Genomic DNA, 19,431 nt, shown 5'->3' on the forward strand with positions numbered 1-19,431 from the left:
AATTGGATGTCTTCATAGAATTTCAGAGAACTTCAGAGAATTTTAGGAATTTTTGAAAATAGAAACTTTGAAATAGAGTAGGAAGAGATTTAAGGCACAGAGACCATCCAGAAAGCTAATACATTAGTCCACACATGTGAGGGCCTGCACTAGAGTGGGAATTATTTATGTAGGGAGTGATTACTGTTTTAAGTTTCTTATTCAATTGGAAGTGGATATCTTCAACATAAAGAAGATCCAACTCACTTCCAGTTGATCAATGATGGACAGAAATAACTATACCCAGAGAAGGAACACTGGGAAGTGAATGTAAATTGTTAGCACTACTGTCTATCTACCCAGGTTACTTATACTTTCGGAATCCAATTCTTAACGTGCAACAAGAAAATTGAATTTACACACACATATTGTATCTAGGTTATACTGTAACACATGTAATATGTATGGGATTGCCTGTCATCTAGGGGAGAGAGTGGAAGGAGGGAGGGGAAAATTTGGAAAAAAATGAATACAAGGGATAATGTTATAAAAAAATTACTCATGCATATGTACTGTCAAAAATTTTAAAATTAATTTTATAATTATAAAATTAATAAAAAAAAGTTTCTAATCCAAGAAATGTAAAGACAGAAATAAGAATTTACAGCATATTCTGTGTATAAGATAAACTTGAAAGAGAGGCTGAGAATGGCTGTGCCCTCGACAATAATAAGGAAATTGGAAGAGGAGAAGGTTTGGAAGGGGGAAATTGAGTTCTGTTTTGGACATGCTAAGTTTGAGGACATCTCATTCAAGATGCCCAACAGGCACTTGGGGATGTGAAACTGGAGCCTAGGAGAGAGGTTAGGGCTAAACAAGATCTCAAAATCATCTACATAAAGATCATAACTGAACCTATGGAAGCAGATATTGCTAAGGAGACAGGATAGAAGGAAAAGAAAGAGGTTCAGCACAGACCTTGGGAGCCAGCCAGCCATGATTAGTAGACTGAGTCACCTGGAGGATGATCCAGAAAAGGAGACTGGGGAGAAATAGCCAGATGGGAGAACAACCAGAAGAGATAATATCAGGCAGGAAGACATGGCTTTTAATAATATCAAAGGATATTATTCAAAAAGCATGAAGATTGAGAAAAGGCCATTACATTTTGGTGATTAGGAAGTTATTGTAACTCAGGAGAGAGCAGTTGAGTGATAAGTCAGAAACCAGACTTCGAGGTGTTTAGGAGAGGAAGTGGAGATATAAATAAGGTTGGTTTTTAAGGTATTTAGCAACACTGGAAAGGAGAGGTACTGGATTATAGGCAGCAGAGATGGTTGGATCAAATGAGGGTTTGTTTTTTTTTTAAAGAACTGAGGAAGCATAACATATTTGTGTGAGGAGAACAAAGAGAAGTTTGAGGAAGGAGAAAAGGTTTTAAAAAGCTGCTGTCGTAAGCGGTGGAATACCGAGTCAAAAGGGTTGCTTTGCCACAGTGAGGTGGCATTGTGGTTTGGGGGGAGTTTGCCTTTCCCCACAAGAGAGAAGGGAAAGAAAGGAGAAGGGAACAGAGAAAACAAGGAGAGAAGATAGACTGAGAATAAAGAATTGTGGAGGTTTTCCCTCAAATACTTAAATTATCATCTTAATATATAGATAGCTAAATTACACAGATTAGAACTACATAAAGCATTTGGTAGGATCATCCCTGTGGGGTTCCTGAGGTAGTTCGGTTTAGGTGATGGGATTTGAAAGCAATTAAAGATTAGAGTCTTCAAGGGAACATCAGCATGAAAGTTGAAATTCCCAGGAAGTTCCATAGGAGAGGAAAAGAATATTGAACTCCTTGAGGAAAGGAGAATGACCTTGGAGGTTGATAAAGGAGAACCACAATGAACTAGATTGAATTCTAAATTTTGATAGAATGCACTTCAGAGGAGGAAAGATTCCTAAGGGACAGTCAAAGGGAGAGTCTGAAATAGCAGTAAGGAGCAGAGAGTTCTGACTTTCCTGGGTCAGCCTCCCCATTTTCTCTTTAATCTGTGATTTCTTTCCTCTCTACTGGTTTTTCTCATGCTATTTATAAATGTGATTATGTTTCTCCAATTGTTAAAAAAAAAATCTTTGCTCGATTCTATTATCTCCCCTTATCCATCTATCCATCTATATATCTATATCTATATCTATATATGTTATTTCTCAGTAATCCTTGAGAAAGCTATCTATTCTAATTGCCTACATTTCCTCTTCTCTCTCCAGTTTCTGATTTCATCATTCACGTACTAAAACTACTCTGACCCACATTGCTAGTGTTCTCTTAATTGCCAAATATAATGGCCTGTTTTCAATTATCCTTGACTCCTCTGCAGCCTTTGACATAGTTAATAGTCCTCTTCTCATGGATATTCTCCCCACCCTAAGTTTTCATGAGATTCCTCTCTCCAGGCTTTCTTTTTACTCAAGTGTATGTTGCTTCTCATGATGTATGATTATTTCTTAATCTAGATCTGTCTACTAAGTCTGGATGTCCCCTAAAACTCTGTCCTATGACTTCTTTTCTTCTCTTTCAATAATATCTTATTTGGGGATCTCATTAGTTCTCTTGGTTTGATTATCTTTATGCAGATGATACTCTGATCCATATATCTAATCCAAATGTCTCTGGGGTTCAAACCAATTAATCCCCAGAACCTCACAATCCACACTCATAAATATTTTTGGTGATAGTTCAGAAGCAAAAACAACAAGCAGAGAAATGTTAATACTAGCACATTCAATTGAATGCTTATTAAAAGGAAGAATCTATTGTAGTGGATTATAGCTTCATATATAACTCCCATATTTCTTGCCTTCTTTGTGTATGGATGTTTTCTAGTTCTTAACAATTTCTAAAAAAAAAAATGAGTTAATTCAATAGATGGCCTCTAAGATTCCTTCCAATTCTAGATCTATGGTTCTACAATAAAAGAAAACCCTAAATGTAGTGGTAGAGAGAATCAAGATATAGGAAACTATTTTTCTTCATCCCAAGTTTTATAACCAGAGAGAGCTAGTCTGATGCAACAAGGAATACTGAAGACTCCTTGCCCATGAAAAGACTGAGATGGGGGCCTACATGTAAAAATGTCGCAGTACCTATAAAACAGGATTGCTAGGTCAGATGTTTTGGTTTAACTGTTTTTGTCTTTTAACAATTTTCCTCTGTATTTTCTTCATACAAATCAGACCATTTTCTGCACCATAATTTTCATGTGAATATTTTCATAATATAAGTTGATTTACTGTCCTTGTATAAGGGGACTTAGAATACTTCTTGCTCCCAATTGCCACTTCCAAGCTATCCTTCTATTGCCATCATTTAGTAACCTCTACCTAACCTTCTGAGGTTCACTCAATCCTCATCTCCCACCCAGTCAAATTTTCGTGGCTGGAATCAATTTTCTATTGATTCCAGGACATTCTCCTTTCATCAGTGCCTGTTTAATTAATTCTTAATTCTTGCCCTAATAGTAGGAGGCTTCAAAATACACACTGATGCTCCTTCAAATACCCTAATATCAGTCCCTCAATTCACATGATTCTTCACCCTATCTCATCTACACACAAAGATGATCATACTCTTGATCAGTGGTCCTCAAACTTTTTAAATGGGGGACCAGTTCACTGTCGCTCAGACTGTTGGGGGGCCGGACTAGAGTAAAAACAAAAGCTTATACTCTGTCTCTGTCCCTCAGCCTATTTGGCATAACCCAGGTGGCCACAGAAACTTCCTCAGCGTCTGCATCTGGCCCACAGGCCGTAGTTTGAGAACCCCTGCATCTTGATCTTGCCATCACTCAACAAATATACTTCTTTCAGAGGCAGCTAGGTGGCGCAGTGGATAGAGCACCAGCCCTGAAGTCAGAAGAACCTGAATTTAATTCTGGCCTCAGACACTTAACACTTCCTAGCTGTGTGACCCTGGGCACGGAACCCCAATTGATTTGGAAAAAAAAACAAACAAATAAACTAAAACCAAATATACTACTTTGGATAATATTAACTCTGAAATTCCCTTCCCTGATTACAGTCTATTGTTGATCCACCCCTCTCTATGCCTTGGGGTCCCCTCCCAACCCTATTATTCATCCTCACTGTGAAACTGTCATCTTTAGACTCCTCACTTCTTTTCCAAGCTATCTCCCTTACACTGGCTATATTCTCTTCCCCTCCCTATCTTGACTCCTTAATGAACGAGTTCAACTCTAAATTGCTCTCTCCTCTCAAATCCTATCTTGTTTTTGTTCCTGTTTTATCACGCATTTTGCCTTGAAAAGCTTCAGCTTTGAATCATTCCCACCACTGTCTGCCTTTGCTCCTATTCACATGCTATTGAATGAAGCTGGAGAAAAGTCATGGTACTTGTGTTGATTGCATCTATTACAAATTTTATTATATAATTTCAACTGGACCTTTACTGTGGCAAATTCCACTCTTCCACCACTCACTGCAGCAATCTCTCTAAACCTTTTCATCTATTTTCTAACTTTCCAATGCTCCCCATCTGCTCTCTCACATGAAGAGTTGTCCTTGCCAAAACATATACACATACAAGTGACTCCATATTCTCCAGCAGACTGAATTTTCTATCACCCCAACTCTCATTTATCTTCAGTCCTTCCCCTCTACTGGCTTTTTTCTTAACAGTCTATAAACACGTCTGGTTGCCTCTTAAATTCAAAAAGTCCTTACCTGATCCATCCATCACTATTAGCTACCATCCCAAATCTCTCCTCTGGCTTGTGGCTAAACCTCTTGAGAAGTCCCTCTAATAAATCTGGGCTTCCTTTGCCTTTTCTCTCAACTTTACAATCTGACTTCTGACCTCACCAGTCAACTGAAGCGGATTTCTCCAAAGCTACTAATGTTCTTTGAGTTGCCAGATCTAATGTTTTTTTTTTTTTTTTTTTTTAGTCTTCTCCCTCTTCTTGATATTCTTTTCTAAGTTTCTCTGGTACTTCTTTATCTTGGTCCTCCTGACCAGTCTCATTTGATCCTTACAATAACCCTGAGAAGTGGAGGCTCTTATGATCCTCATTATGCAATTGAAGAAACTGACAAATAGAGATTAACTAACTTGCTCAAGATCAACTAATAACTATACAGGCTTGATTTGAACTCATAATCTTTTTCTCACTAAGCTTTGTGCTTTAACTACTGAATCACCTCACTGCCTTATGATGAAAAGTACTGCTTCAGAAAGATCTTGAAATATATATATGTATAAGGAGCAGCTGGATGGTGCAGTAGGTAGAGCACCAGCCCTGAAGTCAGGAGGACCTGAGTCAAATCTCACCTCTGACACTTAACACTTCCTGGCTGTGTGGCCCTGGGTAAGTTACTTAGCCCAATTGCTTCAGAAAAAAAAAGTCACCTAAAGTGTATGTGTGTGTGTGTGTGTGTGTGTGTGTGTGTGTATATATATATATATATATATATATATATATATATATATATATATATATATATATATATATATATATATATATATATATATATATATATATATATATATATAAACTGGTGCAGAGTGAAAGGAGCAAAACCAGGAAAACAATTTATAAAAATAACAATAACCATATGAAGAAAAATAGTTCCAGAGGACCAGTGATGAAGCATGTTATTACCTAATTCCTGATAGAAAAGTGATAAATTCAGGGTATTCACTTTTTTTTCCTTTGGGACATGAGAAATGTGGGAATTTGCTTTGCCTGACTATACATGTTTGTTACAAGGATTTTCTTTACCATAATGAAAAAGGGAACTGCTTCTCAGTTGACTATACTGAGAGAACATAGTTGAAGGCAAAGGAATAACTGATATAATGATGTTGGCAGGGTATTATGGTCTCAGAGATCCTTTGCATGTGGCTGTATCTAGAATTTTAAAGATCATAACTAAAAAAGTTACAAGTCAAATAAGAGGGACTGTGCTAAGACTATGTAAGGAGTGTTGGGATCATACCTGACAGAAAGGTAGATGAGTCACTGACCACCAGGAGGCTCAGGTTTGAGGTATTGGATGATATAAAAAGCCAGAGAAGAAGCTACAGGAAGAGACAGAAAAAGCAGGAGATTAAGCTGAGTGCAGGAAGAAGCAAAGGACAAAAGACACAGGAGGCTTTCAGATCAGACAATTAACTTTTCAAAATACTTTGATGCGAGCTTGATGTTTGGAAGAAAGGTTTGGATTTGGTGCTAAACTGGAAAAAAAAGTGTAAGTCTGCTCAAAAGTCTTAAGCTCCTGTGCTAATTTGAGAAAGCCAAGTCCCGCTGCTTTGCCCAGAGTTGTTATTGCTCTTTGACATTATCATATAAGAAAGAAGAAACAGAAACCTTTCAGGGATACCTGACGGCCGTTTAGTGTCCTCTGTAGTTTCAGAGAAGGAAACAAGATTACGGACTGCCTTTGCATTTACTTTGTTGTGAAAAGAGATTTGTCTTTGCTGAGAACCAGCTGGACAAAGCGAATCCTATTTGTAAACATGAGGAAATTTGCAATTCTTTGGCTTAAAGTAATGGTTTGTCACTGAAAGTGCGTAACACATTTTTCAGCGCCCTGAAAAGTGGTTATGAGGAACTTGTCACATAGGAAAGGTAACTGCCAGAAGCAGCTCCTCTGGGAACGATTGTTACTGAAGGGACCAAATACATCAAGACACTCAGAGTTCATATTTGTAAGCTGCCCTGAGTGCAAAAACCTAGTGGGTTTTTATGATGTATGCCTCCCTGTTAGGTTTCTATTAAGTGCGTATCTACTCACTTTCATAGATACAGTTGCATGGCTCAGAGAATGTCACCCAGGTTTATGTGATCTCTTGATTATTCCTATTTTTGCCTTCTATCAAGAAATTATGATAGTTGATTATCTTTGCATTCTCCATCTGATGAATTGTTATTCTGGAGGAGTTAAGTGATGCAAAGGTTGGAGCATTAGACATGGGAGTTGGAAGACCTGAGTTCAAATGTAACTTCAGACGCTTATTTTTGTGATCCTGGTCAAGTCACAACTTTTGCCTCAGTTTCCTTGAGGTGTAACACTGGCATGATATTAACAGCACCTACCTCCTCATAAGGCTATTTCTAAAGCATTTAGCATAGTGACTGCACGTTTCTTACTTTTAATAATAATATAACGAATTAATAATGTTTGCTCCCTTTTCCCCTTTCAATTTCTATGGGTTAATGAGCTATGACTTAATGGTATCACAGTGATTGATTTTGTGTGAAAGAGAAGGACTCAGGAGTTAGTGTTCAGTTGTAAGGGGAGTGTTTATTTCCAAAACCAGAAACCTAAAATCTGAGAGTTTTGAGGAGTAGTCATATGGTTCTTACAGCTGTAGCTGATCCCTGACTTGAGAAGCTCCTTTTGTCCCAACCTGCCAGTATGAGGGCAGGCTGGGGTGAGTAATCCAGGAGGGGGAGAGGGAGAAAGGAAGAAAATAAAAAAAGAGGAGAGAGGGAGACAGAAAGATGTTTATCTTCACAAGCACTTGCTACATTGACCATGTGGGTGGGATGTCTGGGCTTCAGTCACAAGGAAACTTTCTTTGGAAGAAGAGGTTAATCAAGAAGAGATTCTGACATAACAAAAGGCATCAATAAAAAAAAATTAAGTTAAAAAAAAACAAAAGGTAAGATCAGTTCAGTGAGGATTGTCATACACACCTCATGTGGAAGGCAGCAGATGTAGGAGGATGGACACCACAGAAAATGGTGGACTTTGACGCAGAGGAAGCCCCCTCCCCTTCTTCTAGCCTTAAAGGCCTAGTTATAGGAGGCAGAAATTTCTGGGCCTCCCTCAAAAGAGCAGATTCACACAAAATAAACATCATAAAGAAAGTTGTCTTAAAATTCACATTAAAGTACAAATGATTTGCTTTTCTCTGAAAAAAGGAAGAAGAAAGGGAGACAGGACATGGCTAGAGGCAGGGAAAAGAAAAGTCAACCTGAGTCACTTTTACAATTTGGCCAGAGACCAGCTGTAGACAATACTAAATAAGGATGGGGTAACAGAATGTTCTAGGAGTCACCCCCCCAAACCAAGAGCACCATCTCCATCTCGCCAGTTACTTACATTGGTATATATGAAGGATTGATTCACAGATCTTGCTAGTAAAGATGGGCTCCGGGAGGTCACGGAAATACTGCTTCACCATGTCAGCTACATCAAAGGCAGACTGACCTTCATAGTCCACATGGTCTGGGTGGGCTTCATTCATCTCCCGAAGGGACATGATTCGAGACTTCACCCCTGATTTCCTGAACAAACCAACCTAGGGGGAAACCGTTATGTAGTCATGGGATACCAGTTACACAGAAAATTAAGTGCTCACCCTAGGCTCTGTGCTGTTCTGAGTCTTCCCCCTTCTTTCCTCTCTCCCCTTCTAATATTACTTCCCTTTCCAGCAAATAGAGCCAGAGAAATTATGTATTTGTAAATATGTGAAAAGGAGGTCAGGATGGTTGAGTGCTTATGAGTGGAGGTTGGTTGTGGATATATATGTATTGAAAGCTGTAATTCCCTAGAAATGTTCTAGGAAAAATTTACATATATATATATGCATATATATATATATAGTGTCCTGTGTATTTTAGACTTTTTACATGTGTTTAGGGCATATATGTACACACACATACTGAAAGTCTGGATAAACTAGTGTGTGCTGTGTGTCTAGGATGAATTCACATGTATTCAAATTAGGTTGTGTATGTATTTCAGGGGAATACTGTCGTATGTGCACAGTTGTCATAGTTGGGACCCTGATAAATATATATGAGCTAATTGTAAAATAAATCCAGACAGTGGGAGAGTTGTTTTCTGTGGAGCTGGTCATTGAGGAGTCCAGAAAAGAGAAATCCAGCTCAAGCACTATCTCTCTTGAGCCCTGCCCATCCTTAATCCATGAGGCCCATCATATATATTTACCCTGCAATATTCTCTGCTTAATGGAATAAACAAGGAACTTATTTATATGATTTACTTATTTAATGTAAAAACTTTATTGCTTTTTATTATATAATATGTATCAAAGAAATAAAGATACAAGTTATATAATAAAAAGCAATAAAGTTTATATTTTATTTTTCCAAAAGCAGAGCCTGCATCATTTCCCTTGGGCAGAGATTGGTGAAGATATTTTCCAGTCTCCATAAAGTGCACCACAAAAAATACTTATTTAGTAACTGTTTTGCAATTAATGAATACTGATGTCAATAATAATAGTGATGGTGATAGTGGGAATGATGCTGGAGAGTTAAGGACAGATTTAAACAATACAATGGTACCTGGTCCAAGAACTGTGCTCTCAGATACTCCATAGCTTGGAAAATGCCTGGAGGGAGTGGATGGCCTGTCCTCTGGACAACTAGTAGTAATGGAACTCCAAACACATTCTTGCCCTTAAAATCAGAATATTTGTTCTTCCTGATGAACTTGGGAACCGGCCTGAAAGTGAAGCCAAAAACCTCAAATTACAATCCAAACAGATGCATGTTCTTGATTTCTACTTGGTCCAAAGTACTACTTGGCTAACTAGGTAAGTGACCATTGTGTAGGAAGCAGATAAGTACATCCAAAGTCAGATCAGCCAATAGAGAATTAAGGAAAATGATCCAAGTTATTGATGACATGTCCTTGTAACGTACTTCTTCTACCTCTAGTTTTGGGCCCGATAGGGATCTTGGTTTTCTCTGTGTTCTAAGTGAGGGTAAGAGAGGATTCTTAAATTGCTCTCCCATTAACACTATCCATGCAACAATCATGGATTTTGATGTCCAAGGGCCTACTAGATTAATAATAATAACAATAATAATAATAAATAAATTTGCCATTTGTTATTATTTAGAATAATAATTATTATTATAGTTACCTTTTATATGATAATTACTATGAGTTATTGTGCTAAATACTTTACAGTTTTTATTGCATTTGGTTTTTACCACAATTCTGGGAGGTAAGTACTATTATAATCCCCATTTTACCGGTAAGGAAACCAAGACAAACATATATTAAGTGACTTGCCCAGAATCACATAGCTAATAAGTGTCTGAGGTCTAATTTGAACTTGGGTCTGATTCCATACCAACATTCTTTTCATCATTACACCACCAGCTTCCTGGAACTACACTGGACAATTATCTCTCCCATTCCACCTTCCAAAACCAGGCTAAGTAGCCCTTAGCTTCTGGAGCCTCACCAGTTCCAGCCCTGTTTGCTGGATAGAGGATTTTTTTCCATGATGGCAGAGAGATTTAACATAGCCACACTCTTTAAATAACTGAGTTGTAGAGCTGACTGTTCTTCAACCTGCAGGAAGGACTTGGTCAGGCCGGTTGTTTCTTCTGTTGACCATTTCCATTTTCTGGGCCTAGAAAGCCAAGAGAAATGTGAGATGACATCAGACCATATTTTGCCTTCCTTTCACAGGTATCCCAACCTCTTCACTACTTTAGAGCTTCCAGAACTGTGAAAAGGGAAGTAACTCTTTCATCTACTCTCCTTTCTAGGCTTTGTCCACAAACCCCTACAGGATTAATTGTCACACTTTTCCAATTTTTTATTTGCTTTCTCATCTCCTCTTCTTTCTCCTTCCTTTAGGTCTCTAGATTCTATCCTAAAAGATAGAAAGTTGCAGCTTTTCTCCCAAAACCTGTTTTAGATCTTAGGGACTACAATTTTTAGAACTGAAAAGGACTTCAGGGTTTTTTTTAATTATTTCAACTTATACAAGTATAGGCTTTTCTATTCTTTTCACAATATGATAAATACTCAAATTATTAGCTGTCATTCTTCAGTGTATGAGCCAATGTTTGGCTTAGTAGACAACTATATACTTAGAAGACCCTACCTAACGTTAATGTCATTTAAATAGATGGTCCCATCTAACCTATAATCACAACAAATGATAGTAATGCTTTCTAAATAGCTAGATTTTAAATTAATGGCTAAGGATGGTGGAGATCATCTAACTGAATCACTTCTTTTTATAGATGAAGCAACTGAGACTCGTGACATAGGTGTCAAAATAAGATCTGGCCCTCAGGTCCTTAGGCAGTGAATTACCTAGACTTTCCTCCTATATTGCATCCTTCAAATGTCTGTCTCCAGCAAGCACAACAGCCACATTTTTTATGGCTAATGTGTAGCATAAAATTGGCAAATGTATGTATACATTTGTGCCTTAATTCACACAAAAGACAGATTAGGATAAATTCCCTGTTCCAATCCATTTTACAGATTTTTCTTATAGTGACTTATCCAAAGTCTCAGGACAGAAATAAAGATTCTAAAAGATTTACAAGTACTCTTTTTTTCCATTATGAATCCCCCAAAAAACAACAACATCTAAACCTGATTCTACTTTATTTTCAAAACATATGCATAGGTAGTTTTCAATATTTACCCTTGCAAAACTTTTGTGTTTCAAAATTTTTTTTCTCTTTCCCCCCTCTCCCCCTCTCCTCTAGACAGCCCTGTAATCCAATATATGGTAAACATGTGCAATTCTTTTATACATATTTCCACAATCATCATGCCACACATGAAAACTGATTTTACTTTAAACACAATATGGAAGCTTGCTATGAAAATTGCTGTAGAAAATGAATCCTTTCACCTTTGGTAACAGGAAATTCCATGTTTTTATATATTTAAGCAAACCTATACATAAAATTTGTGAAGTGTGTTGTGGTAGGGAAAGAGTGCTGAACTTCAAAAATGGAGAACTTGGGTTCAAATTCTATTTCTAAAGATAAGTAAAATGATAACAGGAAAGTCACTGAGTTTCTCAAAGGACTGGAACAGGGTTGTTGTGAGGATCAACTTTTCCAACCTTATAGTATTATAGGCCTATTTTTGTACACATGTGGAAATTTATATATTTTGTGGGAGGCATGAGAGGATCTGGTTAGCCCTGTGATTTCATTGATATACAGCACTTCTAGTGGGAAAACTGCAGAGCATTGATTTATATGTCTATCTAAAAATCTAAATCTAAATCTATGATTTATAAGGCTTCAGGAATTACCTGGGAAACTAAGAAAGTCATACAATTAATTAGTGATTGAGTCTATATTAGAACCCAGATAATTCCAATTCTTAGCCCAGTGCTGTTTCCACCAGGAATGTCTTTCTCTTGGATATAAACTTTAAATTTTAATGAGTCACTTGAAGTTCAAGTTCATTTCATCTTTTTTTTTTTTTCCTTTTTTGCTGAGGCAATTGGGGTCAAGTGACTTGCTCAGGGTCACACAGCTAGGAAGAGTTAAGTGTCTGAGGCCAGATTTGAACTCAGGTTCTCCTGATTTCAGGGCTGGTGCTCTATCCACTGCGCCACCTAGCTGCCCCGAGATTGTCTTTCTCTATTAATTTTTTGGGGGGTTCCTTGAGGAATGGGATAAAAAGGAATCCGATTCCCTAAGAGGAGGCTGTGTAGAGGGACAGCAATATCATCAATTGGTAGTCCAGAAATGTAAGTTCTAATTCTGCTTCTGTCACCAGCTTTCTCAGCTAAATAGAGCAATGTCGTTAAGTTGGGAGACCCAAGGAAGACCTTAAAACACTAGCTTTATGACTCTGGGCTCAACTGTGAATCGGAGATCCTAACAGCACCTTCCTCCCAGGGTGGTTGGGACCACATTTCTAAAGTGTCTAGCATGGCGTTTGGCACATGGTAGATGCTTAGTAAATGCTCATTCCCTTCCCTTATGACTTTTTCTCAGTTTAAGAACATGTGATTATAGTGGGTATAGTTATTAGTGTCTCATGCTGTTGTTGGTATGATCAGACAAATAAAAGGATACAGTGACAATGAGCCCAAGTTCTGGTTAACTTTCTAAAGGAGCATTCTGAGACAAAGGAGAGGTGGAATGAGGCAGACCAGAGCTCACCTGCAGGGGTTTGAGGAGGCAGTATCAGACTTCAGTGAGCATGATGATTTGGGAGAGTCCCAAGGGCTGTCTCTTTTACGGTGATGCTCTGTCCCTCCACCAGGCCTGGACCCAGAGATTGTCTCCCCAGAAGGCTCCGTAATCTCCAGGAGGATTTGGGCAGGGGAGGCAGTTATGTTTGGGGAGCTGGTAAAGTCAAAGTCCCCAAAGTATGAATCCTTCTTTGCCCACTGACTCTCTAACCTCTGTAGTTCATTCATATCTTCCATCAGATGGTCAAAATCTAAGATGAGATCATTGTCAAGGGTCCCGACACCCTCTGTCCTGCCAAGGACCAGTACTGGCACATTGTCATAGACACTGAGCCGATTATCTGGCAGCCTAGGTAGACAATAGGGGGGTTCCATCTCCTTGGAGCTGATTCCAAACCGATTCCGGTGACAGCCATGGAAACTGCCCGTCCGCCAATTGACCGAAGGGTGATCTAATGGGGGTGGGGAGTTAAGGGTCAGATCCTTGGGGAAGGTGCCAGGTTTATGACCCACTGGCACCTGGAACAACTGGTTCTGAAGGTTCTGCTCAGTCACAGCCCATGGTGAGGGGGGACTTAAGTTGGGCTCTCCATCCCTCTGCCTGTGACTGCGGACCCGAGTCACAGGACTCGGAGTGCTCACGGTGCTGCTGGTCTCAGACTGGCTCCCACTGCTGCTACCGCAGATTGGTGGTGAGGATGGGCAAGCTCCCATCTCTCTACCAATGCTCACACAATTGAGACTGCGGAGCTTGTCATCGTCGAAGCCCTCAAGGAGGACTGGCCCACTGATGGGAGGACGGGCCCGTGGAATCCCGCCGTGCTTGGACCCTGTGCGGAGCCGCAACTTCTCCATCTTTCTCAAGAAGCTCTTGCCTCGGTTGGGTTGGAGGGTCTTCTCTGCAGGAGGTGGATCTTCACCAGCAACATTCAGAGTCTCTATGGGGGATGGGGAAGAGCTGGGACTAGAAGCAGGTGAAGAGAGCTTGTTGGTGTAAGAAAAGTGGGACGACTCAGGAGGAGTCTCAGCATCCTCCAGGGTCCTGGAAAAGGGAGCATCACTGTCACTGCTGCTGGAGCTACTCACAGAAGAGGCGTCTGGCTTCTCCTCGGGCTCCAGGGAGGCTGGCTCCTCAATGCCCCTGCTCAGGATCCTCGGCACTCTCTCCAGGACAGGGCTGCCCGACGAACCAGCCCCCCCGGGGAAGACCTCCAGGCTGTCCAGGCGGGACCAGCGCCGGCTGCAGCGCTCATAGGCCCACCTGCTGCTGATAGCACATGGTTCATCATCCTCCGACTCATCACTCTGCAAGGAGACAAAAATGAGTTCAGCAGCAGACATGAGCACAAGAGGCAGGAGTCAAGCAAAGGGGGAGAGTGCTCTTGAGAAGTGGCTTCCCAGGGAGGCATGGGCACACTCCCGCTGGTCCTTCCAACCCCCTCCTATGAAGTGCTCTGCCACCTAAATACTAACCATATCTAGAGCCCATTAGGCAGGCTAGATGAAACATCCCCCCTTCCCTAGAAATGGACCTGGGGATCCCTGCTCCTCCTGGGAAACTGACCCCACTAGTTGTCAATATTTACCCTCCTCCTCTGGCAGCTGAACTCCACCTTCATCTCTGCACATTTGTTCAGGGTGTTTAGTCGCCTGGGAGAGAGAGAAGATGTCCTAAAGCTTTTCCATTCAATTTTACTACAGTCAACAATTCTTGAGACCTAAAGAGCCATAAGACACTCTGCCTTCCATCTTCTTCCTAGCTTTGAGACCTCAGTGGGTGACTTCCTATAGTCAATTTGGGTTCAAAGGGTTAGACAAACATGGAACTTTAAAGTAGGCTGTTTGTACAGTGCAGATGTGCCCTGATTTAGAAAATAGTTATGTAGTGAGATTGATAAAACAAAAAGAAAGATAAAGGCAGGAAAAAACATAAGAGAAATGGGGAAATGAATCTTTAAATTGTAGGAGTATATCCTACAACAAGCCATTTTAAAAATTAAATAGTTATTCCCTAATTTATTTATCATGTAGGTTGGAATTTTTTGAGGGCCAAGGAATCTTAGACATAACCTCAACTACTATCCCGATTTATTGATATAAAGAGTGAGGATAGTGATAGAAGAAAAAGTAGCATTTGATTTGATTTGGCAGGAATCAATTAGGGGAAAGATGGTCTGAACAGAATACTCACTAATTCTCATCAATATTGTAGCCAGTTGGCTAATGAGCCAGTAAGGAAGTATATGGAATTGGCAGTGCCATATATGTCTAACCTCTAATTCTCCCCTTATTGTCCAAGAGTGAGTAAAAGAGGCAAAGATAATGGACTACTTGCTTAAGAGGTCACTGGAAGCCTTCAGGGGTCAGATGAACACTTACTGGGAATGTTGTGGAAGGAATTCCAGCATGCAAGGATAGGTTCAATTTAAACTATCTCAGAGATTTCTTCCAACTCTAGACAGTCAATGACCATGTAATCACAGGGTGCATGCAGGTGGTGGAGAGATGGACAGCTCCACACCCACCTGTAAAGAGCCTCAAAGGCATCCTGGTCTAGGAACTCGTGATCACGTCTCACAGTTTGGATGTCAATGGGAAACTGCATATCTGAAAAAGGTTAAGCTCCATCAGCTTCACTGAAGTGATTTCCTTTACTCCCATCCAATGTATTCACCAGACTCCCACAGTTGATATTCATGGATTGGTATTTGTGCCAGTGACCCATGGCCACTTACAACCCTCCTCAAGAGTGTATAGGACCAAATGATTGCCCAGAAATATTTATCATGTTCTCACATCATTTCTCTCTCTCAGAACCCTTGTTTCCCTTCCAACTCAGCTCAAATGCTATCTCCTCCATGAATCTCCACCTGCTTCTCTGTTTCTTCCAGTTGTTAATGGTGCTCCATCAATTTTCCTCATACTGCATTTTAATATATATATATATATATACATATATATACACACACACATATATGTATACACACACACATATATATATATACACACATATATACATATATATATATATATATATATATACTTATATATATGTATAATGTCTTGAAAAAAGTAAGCTCCTTGAGGTCAGGAGCTGTTTTGTCTTTATATTCCCATAACATTGTACATAATGTGCAATTAATAAATATTTGCTAAAAACAGACACACAAAAAGTTCTAAATCATTAATAAAAGAAATTAAAATTTAAAAAAATCTCGGGTACCAACCCAACCCATTAAATTAGCAAAGCTGACAAAAGGAAAATGACAAATATTGAAGGAGTTTGGGGAAAACATTAATGTTATTGGAGAAACTGTAAATTAGTTCAGTTCTTCTGGAAAACATTTTGGAACAGGTCCCTAAAGCTATTAAACTTTGCATACCCAGCAAGACCACTACTGGGTCTAGACCCCAGAGAGATCAATGAAAGAAGAAATGCCCTTTATGCACCAAAATATTAATAATAAGTTTTTATTTTTTTGGTTGTGGCAAAGAATTGAAAACTGAGGGTATGCCCATCATTTGGGCTGAAAAAAGTTATATAATTGTGATAGAATACTACTTTGCTATAAGAAATGATAAGAAGGATGGCTTCAGAGAAAACTGGGAAGACTTGTTTTATTAACTGAGGTAAAGTGAAGTAAGTGGAATCAGAAGAATAATTTATACAGTATTATAAAGACAAACAACTTAGGTAGATTTATTAACTCTGGTCAACATAGACCAATTATTGCAATGCTACCCACCTCCAGATGGAGAGGGTTGGATGCAGTACAAACATAATTTGGGAAAGGGACAGGACCAGTATAAGAATTTGTTGTGCTTGAGAAGGTTGTGATGTTGCTTTTTCAGTTGAGGAGTGGAGGAGCTTGGTGGGGTGGAGCAGGGATAGATAAAAGAATGAAGATTTGAAAATAAAATGGAATTGAATTTTTAAAAAAATAAATGTTTGTCAGATTGGATCAGGACTCTGTGTTCTAGTTGAAAGAGCCCTAGGTTAAGTGGGAAGTAGCGGAATGAGATGATTGTCACTGTTTTACCTACCTCTTTCTACCCTGAAGTTAACCTTTCTAGGCCTCAGGTTCCACACAGGGAATAACAGTGAAAGTAAGATGAAAGAATAATTTTAAGATCACCCCCCCAACAAGCTATATAAATGCAAGGTGTTAATGTTCATATAGGAGGAAACCATAGGTTGCCATACCATCAAATAACTGAGCATACTGGGGGAAACCGGCTGCCCTCAGCCACTCACAGGCCTCCTTGGCTTCAATTTCTGGAAAGAGATAAAAGAAATAAGGCTGAAAAACAAGTCAGATTGTGAGCATTGAGAGCCAGGGGCAGTGTCTGGGAGTTCAAACTCTTCACTGGATCCTGGACAAGAGGCAGCTCTTTAAGATTCTCCTCCACAGGCTATTGCCATTCCCAGCCTTGCCTTTGCTAAATAGATGCTTCTTTAGGGTCTGAGTCAGGCCAAGAATGGGATAGGCCAAAAAACAAAAAGCTCCCAACAGCCAGAGGCAAGGGTGCTCACAAGGCCATCTGTGCAGAAAGAAGAACTTCTGTTCAGAAGGTAAAAAGCTATAGCCAAGAATAACTTAAAAACACTATTCAAAATAAAGCAAGGCAGAAAGAAATAGAGAGACAGGGTGCTGAAATGTCATCTAGTCTGCCATCTGAAAGCCAAGGGGGGAAAAATGACATAGTTACATGGTCTCATAGAGAAACAGATGGACTAAGATAAAGATACAGATAAAATAATTGAAGATAGGCAGGGAAGATAGAGTAAAGACAGAGACAAATGCAGGGAAACACACATTCTTATAGACAAAGGACTATTCTGTGTAATCAGTTCCTAACTGATCTCTTCCACTCAAATCCAGCAGGTAATTCGGGGGTCGGTGGGTGGGCGGTGGGTGGGTCCTAGTCCCTCAGACCTCCAGATGGTGGGAATCAGCTGTTCATTTGGCAGACTTGATGCCAGTGCCCAGCTGTGGTAGAGGCAGGCCCCAGCAGTCACCAGATGTCTGAGGAATGTAAATACATTCAGCACACACTGGCTGAGTATTTGGAGACCATGGGAAACGAGGATCTTGGACAGCGTGTATACCCTGGATAAAAGACAGGGAGAGAAGATTCCTCTTCCTTCTCTCTCTATCCTCCTGGAGAATAGCCCAGAGAATCTGAGTCATAATTTGACCACCGTGAGAAGTTGATGGAGGTGAGTTTTGGAAAGGTGTCTTTTCTCTCCCCCTAAATCTTTTCTAAGAATGATTAGCACTTAAGGAAAGAGACAGATCATGGCCTGAGGGAGCAAACCTAAAAAGATTGCCACAGTGCCTGAAATTCCACCATTAGAATCAAACATTCATTTGAGTTAAAACATTATCTTCAAAAGGCTCCTTTTAAAATACATTATGTGTTACCTGGGGTCTGGGTTGGGGGATTAGATCTCTCCATTAACACATCAACACCCATTAGCACACCATTGTGGATTCCTTTATCAGCTTAGCTGTCACCTTAAAGAGAAGAAAGCTGTCTGCCTTTTCCTGCTTCCAGTTCCCTAGGAGCCTCTGGCTCTTTCCAGAAACAGGAAGCAGGAGCTATCTTTCTAAGCCTTTGAAATGCTCCCCCTCCCTGCTTAGGATCCCTGCACATCCCTACCCATGGTCTTCCCTGCAGCAGAGAAGGTTGTGATCTAATCAACTCTCTCATATAGTCTACCTTCAGAAACATATGAAGTCAGGGTGGAGGGAATTTTCCATTTCCTCCTTTCAGCATAACCCCAGATCTTTAAATGTTCTCTCCATAAAGTCTCCCTTCCCTTGAGCTAATAATACTACTTTCCTCCTTGGCTCAGTCCAGTTTCAGCACTGAGCAAAATCTGGCTGGAAGAACCAGTCCTGGGTCTTGTTCTGGAAACTCTTCCCCAAACCTGTCCTCTTGTGCCCACGGCTTCAATCTTTCTGCTCTGCAATGTGTCTTTGTTTTTCCTCATGTCTCAGCTATACATACTCTTTGGGGAAGAAGAGGAGAAACCTAACCATTTTTACAAAAGACAAAAAAAAAAAAAAAAAAAAAAAAAAAAAAAAAAAAAAAAAAAAAAAAAAGAGTTGCTCCAAAACCCCAGTGACAGTGAGAGCTGCTAGCTGCTAGGGCCTCTTCTAGTTTCCCAGACTATATAGGATAAACCAAAGAATCTGACATACTATAGCTCAGTGAACTTTCTTGGTCCCCTACCTCCAGGACAAAATATAAACTCCTCTATTTAGCACTGAATGTTCTTCACAGCCGACCTCTCCCTATCTTTCAAGGATGCAGGGATACTGGCCTAGCTCCAATTCCTTGCTTTCAATACTACTTCCCATCTGTGCCTTTGCATCAGTTAGCCTCAGACAGGATGCTCTACCCTCTTACCTATACCTGTTAGGTTTCCCTGGCTTCCTTCAAGACAGCCCAAGTCTCATTTTCTGCATGAGGTTTCCCCCGAA

At 39.9% G+C, this 19,431-nt stretch overlaps 1 protein-coding gene across 7 annotated transcripts in view; it reads right to left on the reverse strand.

The window, feature by feature from the left end:
- Positions 1 to 19,431, reverse strand: part of LOC141556983 (rho GTPase-activating protein 7-like) — a 110,168-nt gene that overhangs the window by 11,079 nt on the left and 79,658 nt on the right. For 3 of the 7 annotated variants that reach the window (XM_074292014.1, XM_074292017.1, XM_074292016.1), the window contains 7 exons: positions 17,145 to 17,216; positions 15,466 to 15,547; positions 14,527 to 14,590; positions 12,909 to 14,245; positions 10,217 to 10,387; positions 9,306 to 9,465; positions 8,095 to 8,293 (listed from right to left, as the gene is read on the reverse strand). In XM_074292014.1, coding sequence (XP_074148115.1) covers positions 8,095 to 8,293; positions 9,306 to 9,465; positions 10,217 to 10,387; positions 12,909 to 14,245; positions 14,527 to 14,590; positions 15,466 to 15,547; positions 17,145 to 17,216 — 2,085 coding nt within the window. Of the gene's footprint in view, positions 1 to 8,094; positions 8,294 to 9,305; positions 9,466 to 10,216; positions 10,388 to 12,908; positions 14,246 to 14,526; positions 14,591 to 15,465; positions 15,548 to 17,144; positions 17,217 to 18,366; positions 18,460 to 19,431 lie in introns of all 7 variants that reach the window. The other 4 variants (XM_074292019.1, XM_074292018.1, XM_074292020.1 and 1 more) reach the window with 2 other exon arrangements.

This window comes from Sminthopsis crassicaudata, chromosome 2 (genome assembly GCF_048593235.1).
Source record: "Sminthopsis crassicaudata isolate SCR6 chromosome 2, ASM4859323v1, whole genome shotgun sequence".
NCBI lineage: Eukaryota > Metazoa > Chordata > Mammalia > Dasyuromorphia > Dasyuridae > Sminthopsis > Sminthopsis crassicaudata.